At 35.7% G+C, this 25,000-nt stretch overlaps 1 protein-coding gene across 1 annotated transcript in view; it reads right to left on the bottom strand.

The window, feature by feature from the left end:
• The window catches only part of LOC135197476 (roundabout homolog 2-like), a 176,708-nt gene that overhangs the window by 110,121 nt on the left and 41,587 nt on the right, over window positions 1–25,000 (bottom strand). Inside the window, exon 3 of the mRNA XM_064224541.1 lies at window positions 18,382–18,551. Coding sequence (XP_064080611.1) covers window positions 18,382–18,551 — 170 coding nt within the window. The remainder of the gene's footprint in view (window positions 1–18,381; window positions 18,552–25,000) is intronic.

The following is a 25,000-nucleotide window of genomic DNA, read 5'->3' on the forward strand; positions in this document are numbered from 1 at the left end:
ATTAGATGAGAAAAAACGAGAAATAAATTGATAAGCATAAAAACCTAAAAATGAAGATAAGAAGGATATGGGATATGCCAGAGGAAATTGCACCCACAATCAAAGTAACAGTGGGCACGTTCCCAAGATCCCTGAAAAGGAACCCGGGAAAACCAGATGCCGTAATAGCTCCAGGACTCATGCAGAAGAGTGTGCTACTAGAAACAGCGCACAAATGAGAAAAGTGGACTCCTAAGGAGGGAGGATGCAACTCGGAACCCCACACTATAAAAACCAACTGTCGAATGCGATGACTGTGACAGACAAAAATATATAATAATAATAATTTGCTATGTTTAACTGTAAAATTAAAACCTTAGATATAAATACTACCAAGGTAACTTTATAAAATAAACAATGTTTCTAAAAAATTAACCACGTGTAAAAGGAACTCTCCTGACTACCCTACTTCCATCAGAAACTTCAGTTCCTCTCTAAACACTTGAAACGCCTAATGTTTGTCGTCTTCTTCAGACATTACACGAATGCTGGAAACTAATTTAATTAAGAAAAATATAAAATTATTCTAAATGAATTCAGGCGAATGCAATAAAGTTATTTAACATAAATAGACAAAGATTCGTATTTTAATTGGAATTCACTATTTCCTTTTCTGCAATTCATTTTCTTAATTTTTCCCATCCTATCAATAAAACACAAGTTCGAAGGTGGAAGATCTCTAAGTCACTGATGACATTCTTGGTTTTCTATGGCAGAATTAATGATCGTGTCAAATTCTACACATTGCAACCGCTCTTCATTACAGATTGTGTTGTAACCATCCAAAAACCCTTTCAGTCTGCAAAAGGCCACTCAAAATTTCAAGACGCTCAGAGCGTTGTCATTCTCTATGAAGAACTTGTGACACTTGACGGATTTTTTTTTTCTAAAAACTCAACTAATTTCCTCCGACCTTCACCAAAGCACAGCTTTCATTCACATTTGAGGACACGAAGCTTAAACAAGCTCAGGATACTCCAAAATATCTATTATTCTAAATAATAAGATTAAACATTCGATCAGCGTTACATAGAAAATAACAGGCTGCTTTCTGGACTAGCACACGAATCTTGCATACAGAAAGGAAGCATTTTTTTGATTACCCATCTAATAATTAAAAACTTTTTGAGACCAATATACTATCATCATGAAAACAGGTGTCGAAAGCGTATTAATGTTGTTTTGCTACCTGCAATGTGGGTTGCTCCTACAGGTAACGCCTTTAAATTAATTATCATTTTACATCAGGCTAGTCTGAAGTTACCATAAGTTCAAAATAAATGAGTTATCCTTCCTCCCTCTTCCCAGAAATCATAAGAACGATTAACTTACTTTAACTGTTACCAATATGGGGCAAAACCGAGACAATATAGACCGGTCCGGAGTGGAAATTGCCAGTATCTCACCAAAGAACGATAGTGAGCCTGCTTGCCAGGCCTACCTAATTAGCAATTAAAAGAACATCTGGGAAGGCGGAACGGATTCAGGGAGTTTCATCCTTTAGCTTGGCTGCGGTCTGTTAACATCCATTCCGTATGGTAGAGTCATTTCGCGAAACCACCGCATCATATTTCAAAGGATTTTTTTTTTTAATAAGAGAGCTGAAAGCTGAGGCTAAAGAAGTTGGATAGCTTACTGGGAAGAGAAAGGAACGCAGCCGGAGGCCTAAGAAGAGCCTTCATCGCACACTGTAAGCACCACCACTCATCAGGAATTTAGCACTGCCACTTTACCAGTATCAGTATCTGTCCATAGAGTCTTATTAGTAGTCCTCAGCGGATTCTTACCAATGCCCCTCTACGGAGTCTTAATGCCCCAGAACGAGGTCTAAAGATCTAACGCAGTCAAGTGTGTGAAATTCCTAATTCAGAGTAAATGAATATCCGGCATCGTTATCTACACCAGCCAAGCTGGAAGGAGAATTTTGAGGTCACCCTTGACTCTCTGTCTGTTTAATTGTCCGTCCGCTGAATAATTTAATGATGGATTCCACAACCATTTTTGTAAAAGAGAACTAGAGATGGCTATTTGTCCGCGCTTTTTCTGTCCGCGATCAGATCTTAAAAGTATTGAGGCTAGAGGGCTGCAAATTGATATGTTGAAACGTTGACAAATCTGACATTTTTTCCGTGCACAGTCAAGCAGAATTTGGACAGAATTTCTGGTGATATTTGATTTCCTCTAATTTCTTTTTATTTCACTCTATGGCCGAGTATTCATCATCAGGGTTCATAAACAACACTAATCTCCATTTTGGAGATATAGAGAACTAAATTGAAAAGTTGAAACATTTAACATTTTTCAATCAACGTCCATAAATACCACTAATCTCCATTTTCGGGACATAGAGACCTAAAATTGAAAGCCAAAAAAATTTAACATTTTTTTCCGTACGTGGACCTGCAGAATTTGGACAGAATTTCGGTGAAATTTTACTTCGTGTTGATCATCTACCCTCCAATCATTAATCATACCAAATTGTAGCCTTCTATCCTCAGTAATTTTGATCTTATTTACGGTTAAAGTTAGCCATGATTGTGAGTCTGGCACCTATAGCAACACAGGCTACCACCGGGCAACGGCTGAAAGTTTCATATGCCGCGGCTGAGTTTCATGGGCCGTGGCTGAGAGTTTCATCAGCAGTATACACTATACAGAAAACTCGATTGCGCCGAAGAAACATCGGCGCATTTTCTACTTCTTTATTACTTGGGAAGAGTATGATCCATAGAGATGATGATTACCTCCTGATCTGGACTCGTATCAGGAAGCATACTCAGGATTAAAATTGTAATTGTTGCAATCTTAGTTAAAATCAAAACTCCCGCACCAAATTTAATAATGACAACATCTCACAACAAAGACTGACGGGAGTGAAATTTTCTTTCAGCCCGAAAGATCTCATGTGGATCTCGACAGGCAAACGGACCTGGGATATATGTGACCTGGGAGGTTGGCAACAGGCAGAGGTACGTGCTGCTCGTCTTACTGTTTCACTTAAGCTGTTCAATGTTTCAAAATTGATGTCTGAGAATTTATAAAGAGAAAACGTTGCCTGGCTGCTGGAGACGTAATAATAAGGTGTAATTAGAGCACAAATTTCATCATTTCTCTTGGTGGAGCTTAAATGAAAAACATCAGAACTCACTTCTAACAATTGAAACGTAACAGTTAAAAAAAATAAAGATGATAAAAAAGACACTAAAATGAGAATACAGTATCAGGAATTCAAACGCAATAGTTATAGCTGAAATTTGTTTTAAGTATGCTAAAAATTCAATTGTTGTATTACTGAGTGACCTAATATTTCTGAAAGGAGTACTACAACCACCGCCCCCAATGAACAACAAACACCCCTCAGCCATCTGCCGAAAAACGCTATAAAAATCACCTCCCACAGAAACTCTCATTATACAAGTAACAACCTTAAGCAATGCGTAATTAACTTTTACGCTTCAAAAATGAACCATTTTTCTTTCTGTCTCAAGAGCGAGGCATAATTCATAGTATCTAGTCCATTAAACATTCACTAGAGAGAGAGAGAGAGAGAGAGAGAGAGAGAGAGAGAGAGAGAGAGAGAGAGAGAGAGAGAGAGAGAGAGAAATTTGTTTTATTCAAAGATTTATAAATTGTACACTGGTCACTACTGCCTGTACAACATTTCCGAAGAATGAAAAATGAATTAACAACAATCTAACCTCCACGTTTTTGCACAGAAAATCATGAGAATGAAACCAAAATGAGACATGAATAAAATAAAATGGTAAAACATTGAAGAGAGAGAAAAAAACTATCCGATCCAATTAACAATAATGACGTTTAACTTTCATTACACCTGCCATAAAATATAACAACAAGGGAGGTCGTGTGAATACAAGGGATCTCTATTATTTCCTCGTACTTGGAAACAGGCCAATTAAATGCCTCTTTTTTTTTTCCACCCCGAGTGTTTGTATGTGTGTGTGAGAGAGTGTTTTTGTAAGTGATCATACTACGTTATTCGGTATGGAAGGGTGGGTGGAATAATTCATAAAATGGCTATCAGCGCTTGACGTAGATCCATGTGCACAAGAATAGCTGAGAAAAGCTGGAAATACTTGAACGGCTAACTAAAAATAAAGAAATAAAAATATTTCAGACGTCCTTATGTCCTGATGACATCTATTATATACGTCTTATGACTAAGCTTTGTTTGATGGCGAGAAAAACCACGGAACTGCGCAAGGAAGGAGACACAACTGAACCATTCCACAACATCCTCAAAACAGAGAATCTTTTATAGGTAGATTTCTGCAAATTGTATCTAAACAATTAAGCGCTAGAAGTGATGGAATCCTTCACTTTCGTTTAAAGTTGAATATTTGGTGTATAACAGATCTCTCATTCTCTTTTTTTTATATGTGTCAAACCTAAAAAGTACGCACTATCAATAACCCACTTAAACAGAACTTTGAGGAAATGTGCTGTATAAATCAGATAATATAAAATGATGTTGCACAGTTATACATACATACATAATACATATGGCAATACGGGGTTAGACAAATACTCGTAAATACTGTCGTTCTCTAACGCCCACAGTGGATCAGCGCATTTAATCTAAATCACCTAAAACATATCTTCCCCTTGAATTTTACAGCACAAATAAGTGCGACTAAGTAATGACACGTTGCATCAAGTTTTGCTGTTCACAGGTGTTAATCTACTGGCAGTAATAAAAGGGGGAAATGTTATTACCACGACGGGAAGTAAGGTATTGACAACTGCAGCGAATCATTAAACGCATGCATAAAACTAACGACTCCAGAGTCACATTCTTTATGAACGTCGATGCAACTAAAGGTATCCACATCTATACTTTCAAACACAGTGAACCTTCTTCGTTAACTTAAGAGATATAATATCAAGGAGAGTTATGTGTTATGTCTTTCTCCCTCCTCTTCGGCGAAAATTTCACCATGGTAACGGATGAATCAGCTTATCAACCCACGGGGTAAACATTATATGCGAGCGTGATTTCTTCCGATACCTGGCTGAAATAGTCCAAATAATACCTAAAAATTCATGATCAAAATAAAGTTACGGCAAAAAAACACACACACTTAAGTGAAAACACATTCATTTCTGACATACACGTTTGCCCGCACGACAATATCTCCCCGGAGAGAGAGAGAGAGAGAGAGAGAGAGAGAGAGAGAGAGAGAGAGAGAGAGAGAGAGAGAGAGAGAGAGAGAGAGAGAGAGAGAGAGCCACTAAAGACGGGGCATTATATTTGACAAGATCATAACTCAACATTTAGGCAGCCAAGGCTAAGCATCCACAGTAACACTTTAAGAGGTAATTCACTTCGCATACATTAGGCGTCTCGGTGGATGAACTCAGTCAGTGGACCTCCTAAACTGAGAGGCAGGAATTTACAAGGGCTGGTCCTTCACTATTTAGTATATTCACCGATGAATTTGTTCTGTGTTGCTATTACTGTTATAAGCATTCCCTTACCTGTTTCAAAAGTATTGTTAATATATTTATGAACATTGTAAACTTCAATTATGCTAAAGTTATGAGATCAGATAATATAATAATAATAATAATACACTAGAATGTTACAGCAATCGTAAATGTTGATATGATTATTTGACAGTGATATATGTATATATATATATATATATATATTATATATATATATATATAAATATATATTCTCCATGCTAACAGTTATTAACTAGTGTTTCTGTCCACACATAGTAGATAAATATAAATACAATACAAAAGAGAAAGGTATCTCGTGAACTGTTTTCTTCATTTACCATACACTATCATATAATCACTCATATACATATACACACACAAACATATATAGAGAATAATATAGATATATATATAGATATATATATAGATATATATATATATATATAATATAGTATATATCTATTATATATTAATATCTTATATATATTATATAAAAACATACATACTTATATTATATATATATGTAAGAATTACTGGTTACTTTTTTAATCGCAGATACATATGCAACTGTAATAGCCACAATGCCTTCTTAACTTCTTGAATTCTTTGCTCTTTTTTAGATACGCTTGTCATTACAAAGCCTGAAGATCCAAGTTCAAAGAAATTTTCGAAAAAATTGTGATGTCCGGTACCGGGAAACGAACCCAGGTCCTAAGATCACAATGAGGACACATTGCCGACCTTCTCGTGGTCAGGTCTCCAACGTGACCTCTTGTCGATTATGGGACCTGGGTTCGCTTCCCGGTACCGGATATCACAATTTTTTTTTCAAAAATTTCTTTGAACTTGGATCTTCAGGCTTTGTAGTGACAAGCGTATCTAAAACAGAGCAAAGAATTCAAGAAGTTAAGAGGGCATTGTGGCTATTACAGTTGATATATATATATATTCTACATGATATATATATATATATATATCAATATACATATATATATATATATAATATAATATATATATAGATATATATATATATATATATATATATATATAATACACACACATATATATATATATAATATACATAAGAGTTGACAATGTAGCTTGCAATCGAAAGTTGAGCATTAAAGTAAAGCCAGGTAAGTGTAGGGGAGGACTGGCAATCCCATTTCCCTTAAATGCGCATCACTAAGAAACGAATGGTTAGCTGATAGGGTTATTTTTTCCCCATATCAAAGGACACTTTCCACAGGATGGAGTCCCTACACGGATCAGTCCAACGCACAGTCTTTGATCTCGGGAGATCTAAAGGATACAGTAGATAGATTTACTACTGGGGAAAAATTCGGGGTAATAAACTTTTTTCGTCCCATTTCGGTTTATTATTAACACTCGACGGTAACACGCACAGTTTTTTTTAAAAGGCATTTATGAAATAGGGGTTTACTCTAAATAACGTTACACAAAGGACTTCATAATGTTTACGCGACTCTTGATGACTGAAAGAGATTGTCTGAATGAACACACGCGCCAAGTTTTAATTCTCATCATATGACGTATTGTTTTATGATAAAGTAAAAATATGTTAGATCTTTCCATGTCTTATTTACGATTTAAAGTTAATTTCTTACACATATCTCAAGATGCGTAAGCAAGCATGAAGCGAGAATTATGATAAATGCATATAATTGTATCGTGCTGTACTTGTCATGAGTGTTTATCGTAAGAAGGAACACCCTCAATATCCATTGCTTTATACTACTTACTTTTCTTGCGAAAAAGGAAAAATAGCTTCTACCGTTTCCAATCCCTACACCTACTCTTCTGATAATAAAATTGTAATCATATTTATTCATTACTAGTTCCAACTTAAAACGTCTTCCGTAAGACATAAAGTGCGACAAATATTTAATCGAACAAGGATGTATACCCATACTAATATTTTTCCGCATAAAAAAAAAAACATGGTACTCCTAGCTCTTGCTGACCACGTTCGCGTTTTTGCAACATTTATCTGTGACTGATTTCTACCAATTCCGTCTTCAAGCTTGATGTTAGTTTTAATACGAATAGTTCTACCCTATTGGATCAGAATAAAATAAAAAGGATAAATAATCATAAGGTAAAAATGCTGAAAAACTTATAAGGTTTTTAAATGAATATTCGCTAAAAAAAATATAGTACGAAATTTGTGTGGATTTACTTCGCACCATGCAAAGCTGCTATAAATTGGCTTCCAATGCTGTATAGTGTATTGCTAACTGTGCCCGATATCCCAATAGCAGATGCAACGGTGCAAATAAATCTTTTAAATTTTATTCAGAACTTCAGCGATATTTTTCTTTGACTGGTACATGTAAAGTTAGTTTTCACGCAAGGATACTTTATAAAAAAAAAAAAACACACACACAAATAAATAAATAAAATGTCAAAAACGACAACTGGAAATTACCTGGAAACAGAGTTATATTTTGATGTAAAAGACGTATTTGAAAAATGATAAAATAATACAGATATATAAATTACTTTTACACCATGAAAAATACGATTAACTGTGGTTTCGCTGGATATTTAACATATTGCTATTCATTCAGCAATTGCATATTTGAGCCAACTACCGTCATTTACGACGGTCTGGATACAATACCCTGAAAATGATGCTTGTTATTTGACAACAATTTCGCTCTTTTAAACAAACCATAAGGTAATTTACGTGGAGACAGAACCATATAAAATCTCAAATGAAATTAAGCATCGCCGAATTTGGTAGGTGCTGGACAGGTGACCACCAACGGCTGGCTGGCAACCAGGAATAGATTCGTTACACCTCCGATCTTCTATACAGAGCTTGAGCAAGTTTCAAGCACGCTCATATTATAAGTATAAATGTGTGTGTGAGAAAGAGAGAGAGAGAGAGAGAGAGAGAGAGAGAGAGAGAGAGAGAGAGAGCAAATCCACATAAGGGGTCAGTCTTCTAATTTGGAAAAAAAAAAAAATTTAAATCATAATGAGCCCTTACGTCTTGCAGGATATACAAAACAGAAGTTCAATTAATAAAAAAAAAATGTCTAGATATAGGAGTCCTTCCCTCCCACAGTGCACTTGAAACAGAAACTCAAGTTTCGAAGTCGCAAAATCCACAGAGAAGTAGTACACTGATGTCCACCGCCAAAATCAAAGTAGGTTAAAGTTTCAAAATCGAACAATCTAAGAGGTCTGATGTACGAAAATGACACCTCTCACATCACCTCAGTGCCGCTCTTTTCAGTCTACTCGCGTATTGATTTCCTTCGCGTGAAGGACTGTCCAGATTGATAAATATTAATATATTATATATATAATACTGAAGATCCACCGCCCCCCCCCCCACCCCCACCCCCCAAAAAAAACTCAGTGTTTTTCACTCTAAGGCTTCAGGGCGATTCACCGACATATACATAATTGACTCCAGCATACTGGATAATGTCATTGTTCTCTCTCAGGTTCCGTTTTTGCCTCTTTGGATTAGTTCTCAGCTTTCACTTTCATTCTTAATTTGGTAAACGTGTAAGTCACTCTTTGATGTTACAGTGCATCCGCTGCTTGCACTCTTCTATAAACCATCATGTTCGGTCATCTAAAACAGAAATAATCTTTAGAAATACAATCTAATACAGTATATACATGGAACAAAAACAGAAATAATGAACATCAAATCCGCAGGAGCTTCTTGCAAAGCGAAAACGAAAATCAAGTTATATGTACTTCCAAAATACTGAAAACCAATTCGAAACGTAGAATGAAATAATAACCTGATTCTCAAATCAGGAAAGGAAAAAGAAGGCGTGCCCTGACCCTCTCCTCCTCCTCCACCATATTGGTTAACACCAAAACTAATATGTGAATAACGGGTGTGAATTTAATGTTAAGAAGCCCGAGGGCTTAATAAGGCAAAGTCATTAAACAATTTCGGTGGTTTAATTACGTTGGCCACGCCAAGACGTTCAGTAATTTAGGGTTTTCCTTCCTTGCTCCTCTTTACGTTACAACCCAGGTCCCACCCCCCTCCCCCCGACTTTAATAACCCTGCCTCTCTCTCTCTCTCTCTCTCTCTCTCTCTCTCTCTCTCTCTCTCTCTCTCTCTCTCATTCTTGTTTATAGTACAATCATTCAGTGATAGTATTCCACATCTATCTCAACTAGTTTTCTTTCGTTGCAAACCTTGCTTTCGGAAGATCTTATCTCCTCTCTGTCTCCACAACATACTTTGACATAACATCGTCCAGAGATTACATAAACCTCTTACCTAAACAAACATTACCTCTCTCTCTCTCTCTCTCTCTCTCTCTCTCTCTCTCTCTCTCTCTGATAGACATGCCCCGTTCCCCCTTGAGCCAACTGCTCTCCTAACTACTCATCTGCCCTAAATAGATGCAGGGTAATTGGATGTTCCCAGATATTGGACAAATTCTGAATTGGTCTCTTTAGCTGGGTGAATATTTAGTCATTTCCACTAACGATATGGACCATGGCTGAAAAAGGTGACGGGAGGAATTTCACTGTTAATTAAATACGTCATTTCATCGCGTAAGCTCTTTACGACCCGATATAATTGTGAATTTAATTATAATGATCAGAATTAGGACACGCGATTATTAGTCAACCATTTATGCGCAATTCCTACAAGAAATTTGTCATTATTTTTCAACAATAAAACACAGAGTTTAAAAGTAATAATAATCCAATGCCTATGAGTATAGAGCAAACAAAAAATTAGATTCTGTTCTCAAAATCCACATTCGGAGATTTTCGATGACACATTAGGCCATCAAACCAGTCAGTCAAATGGCGCTAAATAGCAATCATGAAATGAGCCAATAAAACACGACAAAGGATCTGCCTGTTTCAGTATAAACCCTTCATAAGATGCTCCTCTTTCAAAACACAACGTTCTGAAACGGAATGTAAACTCTCCCATCTGCAATGCTTTTCATTTTTTATATACAAAGAAAAAAACGTATTACCAACTACATTTTTCCTACCCGTTTTTTTATGACGGTGGAAAATCTTGCTATTTCCTTTTCATTCTACAGAAACAAAAATATTTTCCTTTCCCTATTTTTACTTTTATAATCATAAAACAATAATAAAAATACAGTATATATAAAGCCATTTCCATGTAAAAGCTACTTACCAGTAACGGGTAAAGGATATAGTACAGGTGATGGCCAACCAAAACTTTGCGCAGCCCTCCAAAAACAAGCAAAACTCACTAAAAGCCAAGGAGAGAGAGAGAGAGAGAGAGAGAGAGAGAGAGAGAGAGAGAGAGAGAGAGAGAGAGAGAGAGAAAACCTCAGGTCAACTGACGAAGTTGTGTGCTTACAAGGATACCTTACAATCCCAAGTTACAATCCCAAGAAGCTTAACGAAAACATGAAACGAAGAAGCCACAACAGAGTATGATAAAAGTGCTTGACAAAATTCATACACGGCAGAATGAGCAAAATGGGTTGATGCTAACTCTCAAGATGATACAAAAATCAAATAGGTCGCCGTAGAACTTCAGCAATGTCTGGAGAATTCAATATTCACAATTCAGATGAATAAGCGTGTTTACTGGCACACACACAGAGAGAGAAGAGAGAGAGAGAAGAGAGAGAGAGAGAGAGAGAGAGAGAGAGAGAGAATTTCTGCACATATTCGTTATTGAAAACCTCCATTATGATTAGTCAGAGGCCGTGACCGAAAAAGTTCGGAAGCCATCGCCGGAGAATATTCAGATGAAAGTCCAGATATAAATCACAATACGGCGTAACTATTTACCAAAAACTTCAATCCTTTGGTATTCATACGAAAATCAATGACATTTCGAATGAAAATTGAACTAAAATTATATTTGTGCGGACGGTCTGGCTAGGGGGTGATGGACGGGAGGGGTGGTAGGGGCTCCTTTAGACCCACTCCTCTTGCAATGGATCTCACGAACGACCAGTGCAATAGAAATCAAAAACAATTTTTTTTCGTTTTCTGAATAAAATCGGGGGGGCCGACTGGCCTAGCTTTGGCATTCATAGCAATATCATAGTCGAAGATGAATGGCATTGGGACCCACTCAGCCTTCCTTTTTTTTTACCCTCTCTCTCTCTCTCTCTGAAACGTTTTCAAACACTTTCCATCTGTCATGAGAATATCAATGAAAACCAAATTCCCGGAAATTCCTGTGGGAAGTCTCGCCCACGTCCCCCCGTCCAATGAACAAATTCCACAATGCAACTGGGAGAGGGAGCCTCTAAGAGCTCTCTGATTTCGCCACCTGGAGAAAAAGGCCAAAAAGAACTGGCGCTTCAGTGACTTTCCCCTCATTCTAAAATCATTAGCTAAAGACCCCAACCGCGATCAAAACCCTGTCTACGCAACACTATAAAAACAATGCTTACCAGCCAGGTCTATGGCATTATGCAATATAAGAAAAACTATTTCTATTCATCGATATCTTGGTAAATCGAAATAACGACACAACTCGCACCATCCGATCAGTGACAGTCCCTCAAACAAAAAACACTCTTTAGAGGCTCGCTCCGTAAGGTCGAAACACCTTCAAGGTACCAGGAATTTTAAAACAATAATAAATAAAATGAGGGAGAGCTAGGAACTAAGAAATTGGGGAAAATATTCCTCTTATACTAACTTTGAAAGGTAAGGTAATCTGTAATTTACTATCAATAAAAAAAATATGCTTTTGATTTGCAAAAAAATTACAAATAGAGGTTCTCCATTTTTAGTTTTCTGTAAAAGAAAACGACTGTGCCGGCTGTCTGTCCGTCCGCACTTTTCTGTCCGCACTTTTTCAGTACGCCCTCAGATTTTAAAAACTAATGAGGCTAGGGGGCTGTAATTGTTGATCATCCACTCTTCAGTCATTAAACATACCAAAGCGCAGCCCAATAGCCTTAGTAGTTTTTATTTTATTGAAGGTTAAAATTAGACTTGATCGTGCTCCTAGCAATGCAATAACACAGGCCACCACGGCCGGCTGAGAGTTTCATGGGCTCCGGCTCATACAGCGTTATACCGAGACCATCGAAAGTTAGATCCATTTTCAGTGGTCTTGAATACACGTTGTACAGCAAACTCGTTTGCGCAGAAGAAACTTCGGCGCCTTTTTAACTTGTTATATATACGTCTGGAATACAAATTCTGCAATAATCAAGGGGTAATATGTAAAAATTTCGACTTTCTAAATGCTCTTCAGTTCTTTCATTTAACCTTTTTTTAAAACAAATATATTTTTATATCAATGACAGCACACATCGTACACTGACGTATATTGATTATATTTCTGAATTTTTAAAACAACACTGGATCCCATAATTATGAACTACATCCGCCACACGTCCATAATACATATTTTTACCTTTATACCCCATAAAAATCAACCGTGAACATTTTACTTGGTATTCTTAGAGAAAGTACAAAGTTAACGTACTTTTATTACAGCCTGTAACGGGTTCTATCGTTTTGCTGTTCGAAATGAGAATGAATGGTACATTTCAAATTTTATTGGTGTTGTTGAAAACTTTTAAATGCCAAAATAAAAGTCAGAAAGTACTCCCGTGTTTTGTTATCGTAATTACCAACCTCTCTCTCTCTCTCTCTCTCTCTCTCTCTCTCTCTCTCTCTCTCTCTCTCTCTCTCTCTCTCTCATTTATGTGTTTACTCGAAAATCAAACTTTCGTGGAAAAACAAAAAGTAACATCATGAATTATTTAATCCACGTTAGTCATTTAAAAATATAATTAATATCCCGGAAAGGTGACAAAACCTTTAAAACATATTAATATTCTTAAACAAACACGTTCATATTAGAATCATGTACCACGCGGGATTAAATACACTGCCTGCACAATGTATACAGATACCAGTTGTAACTTTAAGAAATGTGCGACAGATGCACAAAACATAAAGGCTATAACACGTATTTCATCATACCAACTTCCAGCCAATAAACTTTTACAGAGACCTAAAGAATATATAAGGAGAAATGTGATCAAGTTTCACCTACAAAACGATCAAAGCCCTGTAAGCGTGACTAGTCGACAAGGGATTAATTCGACTAGAAAATCATACTGAACTAACAAACCTAATGATGGTGAATTCCAGATACCAACACGTAAAAATTAAAAATAATTGTTGGTACACACTGAATTACCAAACACATCTGGTCAAAAGGGAAATTCAAACAAAAAGCATTAACTCCTACAATTAATGAGGAGTAGGCCGATACAGCATTATTTTGCGCGCTGACAGACATTTACAATATTGGCGTTTCACTGACGTTGTGACGTCAAGCACAATTACCAGACTGCATCACTTACAGCAAGAACATGGAACACACAGAATTTGTTCTTACAGTCAGATATCCTTACCATAAATTTCGGTCCATCACAAAAAAAGTTTGCATTAATGGACAACCAAACGTTTCTGTAATTGAAAATTGCAAGAGCAACTCTGTATTACAGCAATATTTGTGATGAATAAACATTACTTACGAAAAACATCGACAAAGGTACGTTTTAATTATGTTGAATTATTACAGTTGACACGAAGTCATGTGTGCGTCAAAGGGACCAGAGAGCCCCACAAGATAATAAGTAACACGATTAGTGATGGGTTAGCCGATCAGCCTACTCAAAAAGGCAATATCGAAACGTAACCAGGCACTTACGTGCAGTGCAGCCATTGCTGGGCCTATTACTGATGCAGCAAAGGACGCTGGTCTCTCTTTATTATATATGAACAAACGCGAATTTCCAAAGATTAAAACAGAAAAAAATAATGAGCTTATTGTTAGAAATTCATGTCTATCATTCTGAACAGAATTTCTCTTACTTATTCAATGTAAATAGCTCTATTATCAATCTGTTTTTCATTAGTAGAGCAAACGTGTACACACACACACACACACACACATACACACACACACACACACACACACACACACATATATATATATATATATATATATACATAAAAGTAGAGGGGGAGAATAATTTAATAATTACACATACAAAAATATCAATGTACCAGTGTTATACTATGTATAGTACATATTATATTAGAAAATGCATACTTACGTAACCAGTAATACAAATGACATAGCTGTCTGAAAAAAAAACAACTTTGGCATCAAGAATGGAAAAAAGCAGATATAAAACAGGAAGAAAAATACGATCCGTTACGACATAACCTCCGAGGATTCCATGAGAGGATCCAATTTCAACAATTAAGGGCCTGAGCCTCACTTTCATATGAATATTAGTACATGCCTGTACAAACATACGTAGAGATATGCATAACCAACTCACAAACATTCACAAGCTCACAAACATTATGCTACAATAACGGAACCTTCGGCTTATTATTTGTGATATATATATATATATATACAGTATGTGTGTGTGCGCCCCCGACTCCGTATGCATACACAATTATTAACGTTTCATACGTGTTTATACTAAGCAAATACCAACTGATCTCCTTGCCCAGGTTTTACTGCCATGCATTACATCGGTAACCTAATCATGGCGAGTACATGCTGAATTTAACGGTAGTGCTCAGCGAGGAAGTTAATGTACATGAAGCTTAAGCCGTCTTAGCTGTTACGACAGAACACGAATCCCTTCCAAGAGAGGAGAGACAGCGCAATGAAATGTCCGACTGAAGAGGAGGAGGAGGAGGAGGAGGAGGAGGAGGAGGAAGAGTAGATGCTGATGAAGGTGGAGAGCAGGATAGAAAAGAACGAGAGTAACTACTATAAATGGGGTGAAAGTTAGAGTAAGAGATAGGTGACAACTAGGAATAGCAGTGAGGGTCATTGGTGACCGGGTCCTTCCTAACAGCGATGTTGACCCCAGTTACAATTCTCTCCACACCCCTTACCACCACCCCCGCCCACACCCACAAAAACGAACTTAATCTAGCGAGAGTTTAATTCCCACCTCACACCCGCGAGACACATTTGACGTCAAAGACTAGCGACGTTCTAATTATGAAGATCAACAGTAATATTAGAAGCAAAAATCACTCGAGCCAAGACTATCATAAACTCGAATAAGCGGCGACCAGCAACGGTGGACATAAAACGAAATTAGAGAGACAATCGTGTCAAATTGGCTGGCTCATGCCGCCATGCTGACATTATGCAGCTGGGAAAGGGCAAACCTCATTTGCAGAAATATGAAGCGTTGAAAATACGTTTTGAAAAATATATAAATATTTATATGCGTATACCTATGGATACGCGCACCTACATATATATAAATATATATATATATATATATATATATATATATATATATATATATATACAAACATATATTTATGCAATAAGCGTAATATGTAAATGACAATTTCCATTGATTAGGTGGACGTGCGTTTTACACAACTTTAAAATGATAAAGCAAAGAAACATATACATACATAATAAAACGCATCTTATAATATATATATATATATATATATATATATATATATATATATATATATATTATATAATATATAGTCCCGCTGACTAGCGGTTGATAATATACATGTATAAATGGTTAGAAGCTCTTGAGTTCTAATTTAAAGCAGTTATCAAAATGCCGAACACAACAGGACCAAAAGTAACACTGCAAAAAAGAAAAGAAAAAATCATATGAGTTATAACAATCGAAGGTTAAAAAATCGAAGGTTAAAAAGTCTTATATTATGGTAAGGAAGTAGTTCAGGATGGTATATAATATCCCCTTTGTAAAAAAAAAAAAAGACAATTATTATTATTATTATTAATACAAAATGTGGCCGCGTTCATAAGTCATATGCATGGATGAATTTTTGGTAATTAAGACCAACGTCTAAATACTCTAAACCCTTGAGCGATCAATGTATTTCAACCCATTCTTTCTAATGTAAATCAAGTTTATAAAAAGATCAAGAACCGGTCAAGCAAGCCTCGTCATACGAGAATGAATATTTGTGAGAAGAGAAACGATGGAAAGAGTCTTAAAATGACTGAAAATACCAAAGCAACAAACGACTTTGTAAAGTTAAATGGCAAAAAAAGGAAAAAAGGAAAAAAGCCAGAGGACAGAATGGTTTAACGTTGGCAATTAAGGTTAACTAAGCCGAAGGTAGAAGTGAAATTGATTTGAACTAACCAGGTTCATATACACTGTCAAGGTTATCGCGCGGGTAACAAATTCTTTTTTAGACTGGAGTTGCTTAACTGATTACGCCATATGGACGCCTACAAAAAACCTTACACCAAATCGAGTCATTTGTCCAAATTTTAATAGCTTTCCTCGGAATGGAAGAAGGGGACATCTGTGATAGTACACGATATTCTTTTTAAATGATATGATAATGGGTGTTAATTGTTTATATGTTAACAGCGATTTAATCGCCTTTCCAAATACGTTAGAGATTTCAGCAACAGATTTTCCCATTCGGACACAGGAGGATTTACTTACTGAAAGGGTCAGAGGAGCCATCATAGGTACTACTTACTTGTCTCTGCCAGAGCTAGATCCACGATAATGAACAAGAAAAAATGGCACAAAGAACACTCAAGCATTAAACGTGATCTTAATTCCTATACCTACAGCTCAAGTTGAAGTTCCATAACGCATAATTCCTATAATAGTCAGATAATTATATTCAGCGAGATCCCAACTCGTTGCGAGAGTCAACTTATGCCCATGGTATTCTCTAAAGGGCCAGCCAGCCCCATCATCCAAACTCCACTTCTTGGTGAAAAATCCTTTTGGCGAGATGAATGTCACACCAATATAATGGAGAGAGAGAGAGAGAGAGAGAGAGAGAGAGAGAGAGAGAGAGAGAGAGAGAGAGAGTCTTTAATGAAACGCTTGCTGTATTCATTTTCGGCCGCCATCTGGACTTCATATATACGTGTCTATATATAAATCATAAATCTCTCTAGCGGTCGCAACACAAGTGAAATATTAATGCATGAAACTTTCCCCGCGCTCATATTTCATCTCGAGACAGTTGAAAGGAATGTGCGTATATCGCAGTGATACGCACAAATTATTCTGATAATATCTCTTCAATCTCCCTTCCATTTCTATTTCTGGAAACGTCGACGGAAACAGACCGAATGAATGGGCAGGAAAAATAACATTATTTTCACATAGCTTCTTCAATGTATTAATACTTCAATAATGGTCTCAATAGAATACAGATTCTATTCAGTGGCAATCCATATCAAATTTAATTATTAAGGGATATACAAATCCTCAGACGTTCAGAAACTTTACTGACTGATAAATCAAAATTAATTAATTTGGTTTCATAATCAAAACTACAGGGAAAGACGTTGTCAATATACATCAACTGGTCGTAAAACAGTGAATCTAACTAAGAGTATTTTATTATTTCTTTAATCTTATTACTACATCGGCAATGAGAGAAAGTTACGGTGTTTGCAATGGCGATGTCTGATGACGGCACTAAGAAACTGAAGCCATTAATAATTTTATACATGTAAATGCAAGCAAATACGTTTCATTATGAAGAAATTACACGAGCTGTTTAAACTGCAAAAATTTTCAAGTTAACTGATATTCATCGCATCACTGCAATGAATTTGATTTCCTTGAACATAAAATTCGATAAAACGATGCCCAGGTTGTACTGAACACAATTAACCTATTTTCTTCCATTCACAGTCAATCACATTAACGAAAAAGCCACGCTCGGTCTACAAAAACGGTCGACAAATACAGTCCTCCACTAAAATCTTGAAAGAAAATTTTTCGTGGAACTGTGGAAAAAAAAGAAGAGAGAGAGAGAGAGAGAGAGAGAGAGAGAGAGAGAGAGAGAGAGAGATACACATACCTGCTATCTCCAAGGTGGCATTATTAGAGGTGACGGTGCCAACTTCATTCGTCGCCTGGCACCAGTAGACGCCGGCATCGTCCTCTTTCTTCCCGTGGACGACGCGAAGGAAGAACAGCGATCCTGTTGGCAGTAGGACCCGCTGAGACTTGGGATCCTGCGGGGATGTCCTGTTGGTGGTGAAAGAAAGAGGATCGGTTTTAATACAAGGTTTACAAATAAAGGAAAGGAAATCACCTGAAATCAAACAATACGTCAGTTCCTAACTATATTAGGAGAATACCACTAATGAGGGATTTCAAAGTTTGAGAATAATATACATAATAAACCTGCTATAAGATTAATAAGTTTGCACAACAGTGACCTAGCTTTTTTTTTTTTTTTTTTTTTTTTTTTTTGTTTTTTTTTTTTTTTTTTTTTTTTTTTTTTTGGGGCAAGTATCCCACATGGGCTAGGTAAGCCGCTCAGCAAAAACGTCATGTGCTGGACATGTGACCGCCCAGGTGGGCACTATACAGAACCAGCCAATAGGAGAAAGCATTACCTAGAATCCCTGTCAATCACACGAGATTTCCACTTCAAACGAAAAGCGAAAGCAAGCAGTTCTGTCTCAGACTTGAAAGCAGACAGAAGTATCATCAGTTACTCCAATAACTCCCTTCCTTACAAATTCACAATGCAGGTAGATCTTTGAAAGTAGAGTACACAGACCATGAATGACAGTGTTTAGTCCTGAGGGCTTTGGTACTGGTTCCCTGTAAATGAAGCTATGTCTACACTAGCTGATTTCCCAGTAAACAACGCTTTGCTGGAAGTGTTCAATAAGTGTAAAGTTACACATATAAATCTGTATTTGCAATAAAATACCAAGGGTTTCGTTTTGAAGTGCAGTGCAATTATTTTAGATTCTAGTTTAGTAATTTACGATGCATTATGCTTTAGCAGTATATAATATACAAGTGTTATACTAGACAATTCTTGAAAGAAAATATTTGTTCTTAGATTCTGGTTTACGTATGTATAATAAGGTTTACTAGACAGAAAATAATATATATGATTCTCTCAATACTGCGTACCTAGTCTACCTTCTATGGGATTATTTTGTAAGAATTGTGATTATATTGTAAATATGACTGGCAACGTTAGGGCTGTAATTAGCACCAATTTTTTCCTCAAAAAGGTTTGCTGTTAAATATAGGCGTGGTTAATACAAAATTTTAGTATCTTAACAAACATAGTTTTACAAACGCCCTTTTATTATTTTTATAGTACCTATATTTCTAAATCAGCATGGATACATTTGCTTTATAAAGCCACAATGTATCCATTTAGTTCATCACGTGGTAAAGATATATGTAAACTATTAAATCATTATTTCCATGACCTATACATATAGGATTATGGTTACGTGATTGAACCGATTCTAGTACTTGCTTTTATGTTTATTAATACAGTTATTATAATCAGTATCATCCATTAATTTATAATGTTGCTCTAAAATTAAGTTAGGCATAATATTCATCCCTTTATTAATGCAATGTACTGAGCTCGATTTACATCTAAATTTACATGACTTATGAAAGTTTGGTATAGCAAACATGAGAGTTAATTCATAAGAAGCAGATAGGAAATTCCCGAGATGTAACCTGGTAATGAGCCAGCCCCGGTTTTTCTGCCCCTATGTTAAGTTAGGTTCGGTTAGGCTAGTTCAGGCAAGTAATTCTCAGGAAATTAGGGCGTAGGAAACATGATGGGATTATTTTCAAGAAGATTCTACGGTTAGTTTTTAAGGGAAGATCCGTAACTCGGTTACAGTTTGGGAATATGAAGCAGGTGCCACTTTATGTGACTAAATTAAGTCTGCAAAAAAATCTATTATTATCTTCCTGATCGATATTGCGCCTCTCAAAGTTGTTACTAGATTCTAATTCTGAGATTAAAACTTGCACATACAATTTCTTACATATAGAGCAAATCTACGACGAGCAATATCACATATTTACTCTAAATATCCCATACTTTATTTATTCAAATTGGTGGTACGTGGAAAGTCGTTTCGAGCTTTATTAATTTCACTCATAACTGTTCTAATAGGATTAATTTTCCATTTGATAAATTGTCCAACAATTATGATTCAATTAATATAAATGTTTATATATATATATATATATATATATATATATATATATATATATATATATATATATACACACACACACACACACCACACACACACATATATATATATATATATATATATATATATATATATAAATCATTACTCTAATAATTATGTGAGCAATGATTTTATCTTATTCAATTTTCGTATAAGTCTAAATTTTGACCCTAGTTTAAAAATGCTAATAAGATGCCATCATCAAGAATATCTAGACTGACTGTTACTGAATGTTCTTGAAAACCATCTTAAATCAACTGTTTTCCCACGAAAAAGGCATTTTGTCTATATCACTTAAATCAAAAGGTTTAGCAACCATCGCTTAATCAAAAGCAATATATACTAAGTATATATATATATAAAATATAAATATATACATATACATATATATATATATATATATATATATATATATATATATATATATATATATATATATTTATATATATACATAATTCATTCTACTAAATTTAAGAATGTTTCAGATTTTTTAACTGTGTGTATATATATATATATATATATATATATATATATATATATATATATATATATATATATATATATATATAGGAGCGCAGACATAAGAGGTTCAGGAGGTCCATTGATACTAAAGATGAAGGCCAAGATTTTATATAAAAACGTTTCGCACATTAACTTTGTGCATCTTCCAGTCTGTAAAAAAGAGAAATGCATATATTAAAAACTAAAAAACCGGATTCACAATAGTATTCATTAAAATGCAATAAAATATAAAAAAAAAAAACAAAAAAAAAAAAAAAAAAAAAAAAAAAAAAATAGTTAAAAAGAGAAGAAGAACCATGAGGTACCAACCGACTAGAATGGAAGGAAAGCAAGGAATGATTTTTGAGAGAGCCAGGTCCAAGACGTTGACTATGCCAGATGTAGAGGTGAAGAACCGAGGTGTTGTTATTCAATGGGGGAACCAGCTTTTAATTTAATTAATAAAGATTCCAAGGTAGTTAGGTGGTCCTGGGTCTTTAGTATAACCTATTATCGAGAAGTGCTGTTTTGATACATTTATTTTGCATTTGGTGGCATGATTCTTGATACTAGAAAATTCAGGATTACTAATTCTTTGACCTGTTCTATAGCTGAAACCCATATGGCTACAATATCTCATCTGCAGTAATCTTCGAGTCGATCCCACGTAAGTTGCAGGGCATCCTGCGCATTTGAATTTGTATACAACGTTGGATCTCATGAAGTCCTGCAGACGATCTTTGAAATTAAAAGCGAGCCAACTTTTGCAAGGATTGTTTGAGATGAGTTTAATTTTGAGATAAGGAATTTCTTGTTCTATTATTTGTGAGAGTCTAAGAGAAAACTTCGAGTCTGTTATATATGGAATCGATGCATACATCAGTTTCTTTGGGACATCCATTAGCGGAGGAGGCGGTTGGATATAGTTACCTACTAATTTGTTAATTATGTTATATACAATGTCTTTGGGATAGGAGTTTCTTTGAAAAAAGGTTATTAAAAATTCCATTTCGTTATGAAAAATTTGCCAGTTGGATGAATATTTCAAAGCTCTATAGACCAGTGTGTATATGGTATTAGTTTTAAAGGTTTTCCTGACAAGAACTATAGAAGTTATTGGCTAATCGTGAACGCCTTTTTTCGATATACTGCAGTCGTGAATTCTGAATTGACTCTAGTGACAAGAATGTCCAGAAATGGTAATTTGTTTTCATTTTTCTATCTCCATTGTGAATTTAATGTTGGGATGTTGTACGTTAATGTGGTCCAAAATTTTGCTATTTGCCACTGTATCTGAAAAATGCAAATGTGTCTCATATCTTCTGTAATACATTGGTTTACAAGAAATAGGACAATTGTCTAAAAATTCTGTTTCCAAATATGACATAAAAAAAGTTCGCAAATATTGGCCCAAGTGGCGACCCCATAGCAACTCCATCGACCTGCGAATAGAGTCGTTGATTAAAAATAAACATGGAATCTTGCACAGCAAGTTCAAGAAATTGTTTAAAAAGGGGTTTGCTAAAACCATGAAATACAGTGTCATCGCTAATAAAAATCTTATTTAAAATAATATCTATGGTTTCGTTCAATGGTACATTCGTAAACAACGATTCCACGTCAAAACTGGCCATTTGGTAGTCTCCGTCCTGATGGATGATTTGTTCCTGAAATTGATATCCATTTTTCAAAGTGTTTTCATTAATGGAATATTCAGCTAATAGTGATACTAAAAATTTGGAGATAGAAAAAGAAGGACTATTGGATCGACTCGAAGATTACTGCAGATGAGATATTGTAGCCATATGGGTTTCAGCTATAGAACAGGTCAAAGAATTAGTAATCCTGAATTTTCTAGTATCAAGAATCATGCCACCAAATGCAAAATAAATGTATCAAAACAGCACTTCTCGATAATAGGTTATACTAAAGACCCGGACCACCTAACTACCTTGGAATCTTTAATTATTAAAAGGCTGGTTCCCCCATTGAATAACAACACCTCGGCTTCACCTCTACATCTGGCATAGTCAACGTCTTGGACCTGGCTCTCTCAAAATTCATTCCTTGCTTTCCTTCCATTCTAGTCGGTTGGTACCTCAGTGGTTCTTCTTCTCTTTTTAACTATTTATATTTTATTGCATTTTAATGAATACTATTGTGAATCCGGTTTTTTAGTTTTTAATATATGCATTTCTCTTTTTACAGACTGAAGATGCACAAAGTTAATGTGCGAAACGTTTTTATAATAAATCTTGGCCTTCATCTTTAGTATCAATGGACCTCCTGAAACCTCTTATGTCTGCGCTCTGTATACCTCTTATGTCCGAAGATGATACAGCACTTGTTCTTCGCTCTCCTGTTCGCCTTTCGCCTCCGACTCCGAAGGATTCACCATTTTGCTCAACTGCTGAGGCACCGTTATCCACCAACTACCCTGGCTACCTCTCGTCAATTAGAGAAGACTACACTCAGACTCGAAAAAGCGCGATGCGACCTGGATTTTCTTCAGTATTGTGAACTCAACGATGCATATCCGAAATTCGTCAGATTCAAGCTCTACAAATCATCGCTATACTCTACGGAATTTTACAGGGATGCGCTCAAAACTCTACTGAATATTCCATTAATGAAAACACTTTGAAAAATGGATATCAATTTCAGGAACAAATCATCCATCAGGACGGAGACTACCAAATGGCCAGTTTTGACGTGGAATCGTTGTTTACGAATGTACCATTGAACGAAACCATAGATATTTTAAATAAGATTTTATTAGCGATGACACTGTATTTCATGGTTTTAGCAAACCCCTTTTTAAACAATTTCTTGAACTTGCTGTGCAAGATTCCATGTTTATTTTTAATCAACGACTCATTCGCAGGTCGATGGAGTTGCTATGGGGGTCGCCACTTGGGCCAATATTTGCGAACTTTTTATGTCATATTTGGAAACAGAATTTTTAGACAATTGGTCCTATTTCTTGTAAACCATGTATTACAGAAGATATGTTGACGACACATTTGCACTTTTCAGATACCAGTGGCAAATAGCAAAATTTTTGGACCACATTAACGTACAACATCCCAACATTAATTCACAATGGAGATAGAAAATGAAAACAAATTACCATTTCTGGACATTCTTGTCACTAGAGTACAATTCAGAATTCACGACTGCAGTATATCGAAAAAAAGGCGTTCACGGGATTAGCCAATAACTTCTATAGTTCTTGTCAGAAAACCTTTAAAACTAATACCATATACACTGGTCTATAGAGCTTTGAAATATTCATCCAACTGGCAAATTTTTCATAACGAAATGGAATTTTTAATAACCTTTTTTCAAAGAAACTCCTATCCCAAAGACATTGTATATAACATAATTAACAAATTAGTAGGTAACTATATCAACCGCCTCCTCCGCTAATGATGTCCCAAAGAACTATGTATGCATCGATTCCATATATAACAGACTCGAAGTTTTCTCTTAGACTCTCACAAATAATAGAACAAGAAATTCCTTATCTCAAAATTAAACTCATCTCAAACAATCCTTGCAAAATTGGCTCGCTTTTTAATTTCAAAGATCGTCTGCAGGACTTCATGAGATCCAACGTTGTATACAAAATTCAAATGCGCAGGATGCCCTGCAACTTACGTGGGATCGACTCGCAAGATTAACTGCAGATGAGATATTGTAGCCATATGGGTTTCAGCTATAGAACAGGTCAAAGAATTAGTAATCCTGAATTTTCTAGTATCAAGAATCATGCCACCAAATGCAAAATAAATGTATCAAAACAGCACTTCTCGATAATAGGTTATACTAAAGACCCGGACCACCTAACTACCTTGGAATCTTTAATTATTAAAAGGCTGGTTCCCCCATTGAATAACAACACCTCGGCTTCACCTCTACATCTGGCATAGTCAACGTCTT

Source organism: Macrobrachium nipponense, chromosome 21 (genome assembly GCF_015104395.2).
Source record: "Macrobrachium nipponense isolate FS-2020 chromosome 21, ASM1510439v2, whole genome shotgun sequence".
NCBI classification, from domain to species: domain Eukaryota; kingdom Metazoa; phylum Arthropoda; class Malacostraca; order Decapoda; family Palaemonidae; genus Macrobrachium; species Macrobrachium nipponense.